This window comes from Mya arenaria, chromosome 10 (assembly GCF_026914265.1).
Source record: "Mya arenaria isolate MELC-2E11 chromosome 10, ASM2691426v1".
NCBI lineage: Eukaryota > Metazoa > Mollusca > Bivalvia > Myida > Myidae > Mya > Mya arenaria.
In genome coordinates, this window is record NC_069131.1 from 53,192,297 (window position 1) to 53,204,042 (window position 11,746).

Here is an 11,746-nt window from a genome sequence, read left to right on the forward strand (position 1 = left end):
TCTTTCTTGACTAATGATTTGGTTGTCTAACTAATTATCCACGTATCAAACTTAAGTAAAGAAAAGTAATTCAAAATTGCATATTTAATTTAAATAAATTGTAACTGTAACACTGGTTGAACTATAATATTGGGTTCTTTTAAAGTTCAATGTTGTTTTTTTTCGTTTTCGAAAGGAAAGTTTTACTAAAATTGCCAATATATTATACATGTAATGATGTATGTAGATTTTATATACCGAGTACAAATACAAATGTAAGTAATGCCTGAGGTAGTGTATGTTTTTTTAGATCGGTTAAATAAATTAATGGCACCAATCGAGAGGCTACCTATATTGCTTTATAATTTCTTGACAAGTCCTTGCATCAGATTTGTACGTGTAAAAAGACAATGTTTTTTTTGTTTATATGACCAATAATTGTTTTCTAAATGTCGTGTTGTGTCGTCTGTTCCTTTTTTGTTATTTTTTTTTAAATAAAATTAATGTTAGCATATGTTAAGTGCTTTCTATTCGAACCAAACTTGGTATCCTGTACATTTTAGATTGCAAATTATTGCAAGGGGTATGAATTATCTTTGAAGAATGGCACATTGTCATAGCATTAGTATTGTCATAGCATTAGTATCGTCGTCATCGCGGAAAAACTTTGAGCGTTTTCCATAATTCGACAAGATTTGCAAACTGTAGCAAGCGACGCCCGTCGATCTGTGTTTGAATCCAAGCAATACAAGGGCTATAACTCTTAGGCGACGAAATTGCTTTGTCTCGAACTTGACCGGAATAGTCTACATATTGTAAAATACAATACCTACACGTTTTGTCCAGGTTTGGTATTGATCGGACAATGGTTCCTCGAGTAACAGTGCAGACAACAGGGCGTGTATAATAAAGCAATTCCAGGTCAACTGTGAAGAGACTGGGGCGCCATGACTGGTTATGATGGGCGTTATCGAATTTGGCCGAGATAAAATGCCTACAAACATTGTCCAATTTTGATGCTTTTCGAGATGCGGACACCATAAAAATGGTGTAAAATATGCAATTTATGGCCCATAAATCTGAAGCGGCTGGTTATCGACCGAGATGTTCTGCCAAAACACATACAGTCCGATTTTGTGATGCTTGGTCTTAAGTTCGTTTAGTTGCAGAGAAGACAACAGAAGTTAATGTTATAAGCAATGCAACGGCTAAAGCTTTAAATTTATATGAAATCTCTTCAAAACAATGATACCGCAGATGGTTGTTTGCCTATTATAACTAAATGTTGTTTGAAGACCTGTGTTTGATCACTGTCCGCTATGTTGTTGTTTTTCAAAGTGGGCTAGTTTTCAGATAGAACGAAGCCGCCACCGGAGGAGGTTTCGATATTTAAAAAAATCGGTTCCGGTTTTTGCAAATTAAACGATACAACTGGTTATGCCCCCACAAAGTGGCGGCATATAGGGTTGCCCTTGTTCGTACGTACGTACGTACGTACGTCCCGAAGATTGTTTCCGATCTAATTCTTGAAAACCGTTTGTCCAATCCTCACCAAACTTTAAACACATGTTTGTGACCATAATATCTTGATCAAGTTCGTTAGTCATGGAAATCGCTTTAGTCATTTAGGAGTTACGGCCCTTTTTTGCCAAAAATTCCCGAAGATTGTTTCCGATCTAATTCTTGAAAACCGTTTGTCCAATCCTCACCAAACTTTAAACACATGTTTGTGACCATAATATCTTGATCAAGTTCGATAGTCATGGAAATCGCTTTAGTCATTTAGGAGTTACGGCCCTTTTTGCCAAAAATACTTCAAAAATATATGTTTCCAATCTAATTCTTGAAAAGTATGTGTCCAATCCTCACCAAACTTTACATACATGATTGTGACCATAATGTCTTGATCAAGTTCGATAGCCATGGAAATCGCTTTTGTCATTTAGGAGTTACGGCCCTTTATTTGCAAAAAAAGACTTGAAAAATACGTCCCGAAGATTGTTTCCGATCTAATTCTTGAAAACTGTTTGTCCAATCCTCACCAAACTTTTAACACATGTTTGTGACCATAATATCTTGATCAAGTTCGATAGCCATGGAAATCGCTTTAATCATTTAGGAGTTAGGGCCCTCAGATTATCCTGAATAATCATTATGGCTTATTTTCTGTGACAAAAAATCTAAGTGGGGGCATCCGTGTCCTATGGACACATTTCTAGTTTTAATTTAATTTGAAACTGTCACAACAAATACACGGTTTGTAATACCAATATAAAACAAAAACTGGTTTGTTACGAACAAAAACGCCTTTATATGTCCCGAGTTTGGTGGTAATCGGATAAAAACTCCTAGTTACAAAGTTGTGTTAATGAAGCAATTCAAGAGCAATAATTCTGAACTGGCTTAGTCGATTTGTCTGATGATCGAACCAAGTTATGGTGATTTAAGCATCTCAAGGGACATCATTCTTGGGTGACATGGCTTGTTATCAAACTTGGTAGAGATAGAGTGTCCATTGACATATCTTAGTTTGGTGGTGACCGGTTAAAAGCTCCCCGAGTTACTGCGCGGGAAACGAAAATTTTGTAAATTGTTCGATGGCAATAACTCGGTGACTAGGGCGACATGGCTAGTAATTAAATTTCGGCCGAGAAATGCTGGCGTACACTTATTGTCCAAATGATCGAACAAAATCATACCGATAATAAAAGAACAAAACATTCAACTACATTACATACAGAGGCATCATACCATTTATTAGGCATCGGATAAGTACAAAATATGAGAACAGGATTTGATAGTGTAGTAAATGGGATATCTTTCGTAGAAAAGTAGAGGGGTAAACCGATGTATGGCAAAAAACAGTGCCTTTTTTATATCAAAATGTTTGAAAGAATATGAAACAAAATTCCATTTTCTCGAAAGTGCTCCGAGAATCCAAAATGGCCGCCAAAAATGAAAAAAAAAACGGCTTTTTATGTTCTACCGAATGGTATAAAAACGCGATTTTCTCGATTTTGGGAATCGTTTGGTAGCTATGAATGAGGTGAACAAACCTGGTTGTATAGACCATTATGGTGTACGGAAGAGATATGACCGGGCTGAGTTTCTGAAATAAAGTCTGAAAATGCCTTCTACGTATATGTTAGGTAACCCGCTCTATGCATTTTCTGTAGATCATCGAATGATCTTGTTTGGCGTTTCTGAAAAATCCACGATGCAACATTAAGTATATAGCCTTGGATGAAAAAAGGCTAACATATATTCGATAAAACTAGTTGTGATGCATACGTCAGAAGCGATCTACATAAAATTAATGAAAAGAAAAATTGAAAAGTCCTTGATTGCCATTCGCCAACCAAAATTGAAGTTTTACCTGCTTTAATTTTGATTGCTAGCTAACAAAGCTCGGCGCTGAGCATTTAAACACGTATGTTCAGCTTCCTGTCTGAGTAAAATGAACTTATTGCCTCATGAGTGAGTCATTCAAACATGTTATGATCATTTTTCTTAGTTTGGGTGGGTAAATTACTCCCAAGATAAATATACAATAGCGGCTGTAATCATTCGATTTTGATGGGTCTCTTCAAGAGAATCGTTCACGGAGTTTATATCGGGTGCGATTTTTTCAACTGTTTTGAAACTGAATATATTATATTTTTTTGGCAACCAAAATACATATTTGAACATAATTAGGTAAATCCAAGCCTAAAATTATTCAATTTTCAATAGAGTTGGTAAATAATGTTAGGTAGATCCAAGCCTAAAATTATTCAATTTTCAATAGAGTTGGTAAATAATGTAACGAATCACATCATATACTAGTTGCAATATATCCGTTTCTTGATATGGTCCATGACCTATAATGAGGAATATACTTTAGGTACTTGCATGAACTTCTGATGTCGCCTGCGTTTCAAGGCAAACATGCAGAGGTTCATTTTGTCTGGCAGGTGTGTCATACGTTTATGTCCGCGCTTCAACTTTAGCATTTTCTTTGGGGTTTTCTTATCAAACTTGGTTACAATGTTTATTGGCTGAATTCCATCAACAGAAATATCATATTATTAACTCGGAATTAACGGTAAAAATGACCCTAAATTGTTATTCAATACTCCGATTCCTATCCCAACCTTAGCAAATGATTGTGGTGACATAAATGGAGATGATATCTCGTCTGTTGTCTTATCCAGATTGCATTTTACATTTGAGAATTATGGGGAAATAAATTGTCAATACTTTTACTATGTCACCTAAGCAATTCCTATCCAATCCTTACAAATGTGGTCACAACATTAATATGCATAATTTTTCAATAATAATATTATTGAGATATTATGCACATTAAATATATTGAACAACAGATGTTTTATGATTTATTAATTGCATAGAAGGCCACGTTGTAAATATGATGTCGTTATGGCTGAACCTGTAATTATGTCATTATGTGTATATATCTCTAAATATAAATATTCTTATCATTATTATTAGTATAAGTTTTATGATATCAATAAACAACCTCCTCACACTCTTCATGCGTGTGTTATAGCCATGCTGTTGACCAAATTCACAAAGTGGTTCTCCCTACATGTCACTTCTTTACATGCACATTTCGAACTTTACCCAACTTTATAGCAATGTTGATTACTTAGGCTGCACTATTCATTTTGAAGTTCTAGGCCTTGATTTTGTTACATAAATTTGACTATCTCTACATAGATGTCACTATATGTTTGGACTAGCTTTACTCGCTCTAGATATATAAGTCCTATACATCTGACATAGATTTACGTTATTTCAGTCGGCGCTACAAGCAGGCGACATATTCAATTCGCGGATTTTTAGTACAGATAAACATCATATGGATATCTCAGCCAATTATACTCTGGAATTAATAATTGTCGAGTTATGCCCCTTGATTTATTTAGTTAAGCAACTAGTGGTTGTTTCGCTTAAGGGGACATGTGTTTTCCTCTGAGTTTATTTAGCAATATGAATTTGTATTAACAGAAGGCTCGTTACTTTTGATTTTGATATGATAAGGTCAACTCTAAAAGTGCGAGTTGGTGAACTTCTTATCAGACAAGCTGTATTTGACTTTGTGACGTGTAGACTCATAGACGTCACAGCCAGGACCACACGTGTTGTTTAATAAGCCTCATTTATCCCCATTAGCTAGTTTCCTAACAGTAACTAATAAACATATACGTACATTAATAGGATATATGAACTTTGCTTTTATCTCGCAAGTTTTTTTTACTAGTGTATAGTTAATTAATTGAAACCTGATTTTGGCCGCGGACGTTTTGATAAAAGAAGGCATGGTCATTTAGTCGGCACATTTCTATTTTCTTCGTAATTACCTATAATTATATATTTCCCTCGGTTTCTCACAAAGATTGATTTAAGATTCTTCGGTTTGCTTTGAAATTCACGGTAACGTTTCAATCTGTGTTTAAATAAATTGGTTTTTAAATTCGATCTATTTGTAACCGTATAACACCATTCGTTCAATTTTGTAACCCCGGCGCATTAATTATTTTAACATATCATGTCAAAAAGTAGATATGATGATACCTGATTTCGATTTGCGGTACTAAAGTAAGTAAAGCTTAGAAATAATCAAGGACTTTTAGACGAAGTGCAAGGGAATATGATTCAAATCAATGAAAGGCACTACGATCGTACACTGTCTTATGACAACGTAGTTTTATTGAGAAACAAATACAAAATATATATTTTATATTAGAAGTTCTATAAGTATGTAAGTTTACAATCCTATTTGCCGACGGACGGTTGGCATTTATCAAGCAGTTTTATGTCGGCTCCCCCACGGTGGACATCATGGTACGCCAGGTTTGTGGGGTCGATCTCAGTGTACGCCCAGATCACATGATTTATACCGGGCTGAAAAAAAACAACATGGCAACGTTATGCACACACCTCTAGGGAAATGCTGATTCTATTTCTGTACGAGTATTTTTGCTTCGAAACCGTATTTTAAGTCTTGTGTGTTTTTTAAATTATAAATGGTCTCCATGAATGGCTCAAGTCTATGTCTATGGTGTTCTATGTCTTTGGCGTTTACCCAATGCCATTAAACCGGGTTTATGTTTAAACTTTTTGCTACTGAGCTTTTTTCTGTAGCTTTTTGCATAAATATAAAAAAATCGATGTTTGCCTAACTTTCTAGGAGTTTGAAAAGCAGTATGCTTTTAAATGATAACAATTTCGTATTTCTTTGTATAAAAACCGGCTGGTGAATTAACCCAAACCGTAAGTAATCCAGAACTCGTTATGTAAATAACTGAACATCCAAAGTAGAAGAGCGCAAATATAAACTCTGCCACTATCATGGTGCTTTATAGACCTCAAAGTAGGTTTGAAAGGTTTATATTGGAGTGGCCATACACACTTGGACGGTCGGTCGGTTTGTTGCAAAATGTTTTTGAAGGGTACTTTGCCATTCGGAACTCCTCGGCCATTTTTTCAAAAACAACCTCGGATGTATATGGACGGTTTACATACTTAAAAAGTGGTACGTTTAAGTCCGCTGCAAATAGATCGCGTAGTAATCTTATTTAGTAGTTAAAATTTATGACTTAACTCTTGGGAATCGTAATTATGTTTGCAATAATACACTTCACTGGCAATCAATTTAAACTGAGAGCAATGAATACAACTCTTAAACACTACATTTAATTAATGCTTTTATTCAAAAAAATACGGACTACTTCAACAGATGTACCGGCATACATCCGAGGTTGTTTTTGAAAATAATGGCCGAGGAGTTCCGAATGGGTCTTTGCTTGTACCGTCTTCCCTGAGTGTTTGATTATTTACCTTGTAAACACGATAAAAACAAAATGTAGAAGTGCTTAACTCACTCATCATCAGTTGTTGCAAATTCATTAAAGTGTTATAGCATTTGAACGAAATTCATTTTATTTTAATATATGCATAATTCAACTGAATTAAATACCAGTTTAAATTGTGTTAGAAACTTAATTAGTGCCCTAATTAATATGTTCACTGTTGTTTTAGTGCGTTACATAATATTTTGAGTTGTTAAAAACCCGCTTGGAACATTTCCTTTTACATTTATAAAACTTACAATTTCGTAAAGTAAGTTCGATCATGCTAAATTCGAATATAGAGAAAAATCATCCTAAGATGACAAAAACGTTCGTGTATTGTTTTAATGAATATGTGCTATGCAATAAGGGCGATCGCCTGTGCCTCCTACAAATAAAACTATTACATGAATGGCTATATCATCCTGTATATCGCCAGTGTCGAGTGCGCGTACGAATACCATTACGCTGCCTTCATTATCGCTGTGTGCGTAGACTAACGTGACGTCTTGACTTGCGTCCTTTGTTGGCGGCTGGTGCCCAGCGTAGTGGTAATCCTGAAATGAAATATTCTTGACTTAAGCCTGGTGTCTTTAATAGGAGGTCGATATACCACGATTCGGTTATTCTGGAAAGTTTATATACAGTCGAACCCCGTTGGATCGAACTCCCAGGGACAAGCGAAAATACCTCGAGCCACGAAACATCCTTTTCATCCTGTTCGAGCCAACGAGAGATTCGAGCAAAACGAGTTCGAGCCAACGGGGTTCGACTGTAGAATCAAAAGAAACTGCCAATGGTAAAGTTCAGGTCAGCAAGACATCTAAGTATTGTTCTTTCCGATATCTCATTCATCTGCCCCTGAAATACACTTCATGCGGGAGATTTGGTCCCCGGAAGTAGAAAAGTAATATTTCATATGTTATGCTTCTATTTAGTCTTGTAGCCACATTGGTTACACCCAAACAAGCCAATATTGGCGCATGGCATTTGAAAAATAACCTTTCTACTTCCGGGTTCTAATTACCCCGGTTGAAGTGTATTCAGGGCGTATGCACGAGTTATCGAAAATGACAATACTAACAACTTAATCCCCTATGCTGTATAAACAAATAATACATGTTACAAATGTATCATGAAGCCTTAATAAAAAAAATAAACTTTGGACACACTAAACAATATAATGCACAATTAACAATTTTCCTTGATTATCCCTTGGTTATTGGCCACATATTTGAACAGGACGTCACCATGACGTCACGGGGTCCATGAGACCGGTCTTGTTCGACGTCCGCCAAATGTAGTCCTGACATTAAAATCAGTCGACGTTCGAACACAAAAACTCGATAAAAATATCTTTAAAAAAGGTTTCCTTACCGCAATAACCCCTTTATTGTGCTCTACGTATCCGATTATAACGTCACTTGATTCAGAAGCGTTTGATGTCAGACCGAGACCCGTCCAGCCCCCGGCGGAGAGGTGCGTCTCTATAGTGATGTGGGTGGCGTTGAATTTCCAGAATATTTGTAACTTGGAGTCCAGAACAGCTGAATTACAGAGGTTGTGAATGTGAACGATTGTTTGAGTTAGACGTCTTTCAGGCATATGTTCTTAGTATAAATTGAAATCGTAAAATTGATATACGATATATCGTAATGCAATATCATTAAACTCAGATCCCCAATATCAGTGTGCGTATACCACGTGATAAATTGCGTCATAAATGCTACGTCGGAAGGCAATATTTTGCATCGATTGAAGACTTAAAACAATGATTCTTTACCACTTTAAATGAAACATAGCGCAGTCTATGCCGCTTACGGAGCCCCGCCATCGGTCTTTTACCAAATTTTGATTGAGAGTTTTGTTTCTTATAACACTTCGACAAACCTTTTCACGATACGGCCGTCTGACGGGGTACTGTCAAAACATTGTTTTGGAAACAGGTTTGTCGAACTGTTTGATGAAACTAATCACCTTATCAAACTCCGCTTATAAAACAAAGGTGGGGATCTTTAAGCGGCAAAGACTGACCTTTGTTTCATTTAAAATGGTGTAGTGAGCGAAAAGTTATCTTTGATTTAAGTCTTTATTTTAAGCAAAATATTGCCTTCCGACGTAGCATATATGACGTAATTTATCACGTGATATACACACACTGAATACACGACGTTACGCTATGTGCATAACGTAATGAAATGAAATGAACGTCACTATATGAGTTTAATGATATTGACTGGAATGGTACATATGTAATATTTGTAGGGTTTTAGCTAAATAGTTATGAAAGGGTGCTGCACCCTGTCCTCTTCTGCCCTCATGGAGTCAAACATGCGTATCATGTTATTAATGCACAAATTGCTGATGATGATGAAATATTTCTTTTGTTTTGAATACAACTTAAAATATGATTGTAAAATTATACAAACTTTACCGTTTTTTACATATTTGGCAGTTCAAATATAAGATTTAAACTTCAATTAAACAGAATTCCAAACATTTTCAGTGAAATTCATAATGTTCAAATTTTTCACAGCTTGACACATCGTGACCTTTTCTACCTTAGCACCCTGTCCCTTTTCTGCAGCTCCATGCCCCTTTTCTGCAGCTCCCTGTCCCTTTTCTGCAGCTCCCTGTCCCTTTTCTGCAGCACCCTGTCCCTTTTCTGCAGCACCCTGTCCCTTTTCTGCAGCTCCCTGTCCCTTTTCTGCAGCACCCTGACCCTTTTCTGCAGCACCCTGTCCCTTTTCTGCAGCACCCTGTCCCTTTTCTGCAGCTCCCTGTCCCTTTTCTGCACCACCCTGACCCTTTTCTGCAGCACCCTGTCCCTTTTCTGCAGCTCCCTGTCCCTTTTCTGCAGCCCCCTGTCCCTTTTCTGCAGCTCCCTGTCCCTTTTCTGCAGCTCCCTGTCCTTTTTCTGCAGCACCCTGTCCCTTTTCTGCAGCACCCTGTCCTTTTAAAACCTGGCTGAAACTAGTTTTTTGCCTACGTCATCCAGTCTGTTAATGTAAGATGATCGATGACACGTTGTAATAAATAAAAATAAATTCACATTATGTTCCAAGAATAAGAAAAAAAAATCAATCATGTTATGTCAATCCCAACTGAAAGTTTTTGAAGTACATTTGTGTGACCTGTGGTGTTTGAAATCGTGTATGTGATGTTTATAGGTTTATGCCACTAATACATTGTCGTTTTGGTCCATGTGTTGAGCCTCTAATCAGGGTTTATTTTTGAACTTTCAAATACTGGTCTTGTCCCTGAAGTTTTCATTGTATTATTTGATTGTCTTTATCCGTATCTATTTCGAATGATGGTTGATAGTATTAATTATTTTTTTATAGTGATGTTATTTTTTACACTTTGTCTTTGATTTCGTATGAAATGCGGATGTTTTATTTGTAATGTTTGAATACTAGACCATGTAATTATCGTTTTGACACGACTTTAGTTCAACAAACATGACTATGAGTTGGTGTTGTTTATTTCCTATACCGTGTGTAACGCTAGGTGTAGATACTTGACTAAAAGAGGGTTGGCAATAATTCACAATCAACGGACTAGCTGTGACAATAATACGGGAAAAGTAGAAATGTACTATATGCACGAAACAAAATAATAACGACACAGTGAGAATGAAGCGCCTACCTGTTCGTGGATACGTTTCCGTAGGATCGCGTGACGCCGTTAACGCGACACACATGGCAACGAAACACAGAACTGTCTTCATTTTTCACCTTGAGACTGCTCGGATCGGGCTAAGGCGAGCGAATGATTTGAACTCGTCAACACTTCCTTTTAGAAAATAGCCTTATCGAAAGTACAATCGAAGGTACATATATATGTAAGACATATATATGAACTAAAGAGATATATGAATTACATTTCTTTGGCAAAAAAGAAAGATACAAATATAATATTTCAAAATAAAATTCAACACTACTACCTAAAATGTAAGGTTGTTTAACATTATTCCATGCTCGGAACCACAGCGTTATAAAAACCTTTAGGATCATATAGGCAATGATACACTGTGGTGCCGAGGATGCATTATTCTAGTGACATTGAGTTCATTTATCATATATTATTTTCTTAAATGGACTGACTATAAAATGCCCAAGTTTTCAAATTAATACTTAATAACAATTTCTCAAATCTCCAATGACGGTTTGCGGCTTGTCGTTCAACAAACCTCAAGTGGTAAGTTAGAGTTGCCTGGGTTACCTGCCCTTACCATTTCATTACTCTTGCTGTGCAGAGTACACTGGGTACCAGACAATAAATGAGAGTTGTTTGAAAGGCAATAAAACAAGATACAAGAAACAAGGTATACGAATCTTTATTTAAAATCGGGTATATGATAACAGGAATCGTTAGATGAATGAGCTATTTTCCAAATTAATAATAAACATGCATAACATAATAAAACAAAGTGACCTGGAAACAAAAGCATATGGTTTTAAATAGGTTACATACCTAAACCGGGTTTATGTTTAAACTTTTTGCTACTGAGCATGTTTCTGAAATGATAGCATCAACTAGTTTTCCCGGTTGTACAAAGACAAGCTCAACAGACATACACTTTACAAGGCACGACCAAACCCCCAACAACCACTATACACGGGACACAGATCAACACACAACCAACACAGTACCACATATCAGCAAATTTTGGTCACACAACACACCTTGTTATAACTTTAAGTTCTAGGCAAAGTGCAAAATGTTTTACGGAAAATCCGGATGTTCCTAAAAAGTTTCTATACTATTAGCAGAAAATGATTTTTCACTAAACTCATTAACTTTGGCATTGTACTTAAGATTGATTATACATATCTTGAAAGCACTTACCAAAGAATGGTCTCCGGGCGTATTGTATATTAGAAATAACGCAATACATGAAAAGACGCCAT

At 36.2% G+C, this 11,746-nt stretch overlaps 1 protein-coding gene across 1 annotated transcript; it reads right to left on the bottom strand.

The window, feature by feature from the left end:
• Positions 1-5,669: 5,669 nt before the first annotated feature.
• On the bottom strand, positions 5,670-10,563 carry LOC128204809 (DBH-like monooxygenase protein 1). Its single transcript, XM_052906218.1, has 4 exons — positions 10,482-10,563; positions 8,211-8,380; positions 7,241-7,390; positions 5,670-5,886 (listed from the first exon to the last, which is right to left on the bottom strand). The coding sequence occupies exons 1-4, from the start codon at positions 10,561-10,563 to the stop codon at positions 5,758-5,760; spliced, it is 531 nt and encodes a 176-aa protein (XP_052762178.1). The 3' UTR covers positions 5,670-5,757.
• Between the last annotated feature and the right edge of the window lie 1,183 nt (positions 10,564-11,746).

Coding starts and splice junctions, on each gene's coding strand:
- LOC128204809 (XM_052906218.1), bottom strand. CDS start 10,563: ATGAAGACAGTTCTGTGTTTCGTTGCCATGTGTGTCGCGTTAACGGCG. Junction 8,381..10,481: donor GGAAACGTATCCACGAACAG/GTAGGCGCTTCA, acceptor TCTGTAATTCAG/CTGTTCTGGACTCCAAGTTA. Junction 5,887..7,240: donor AGGATGATATAGCCATTCAT/GTAATAGTTTTA, acceptor GTTTTTTTTCAG/CCCGGTATAAATCATGTGAT.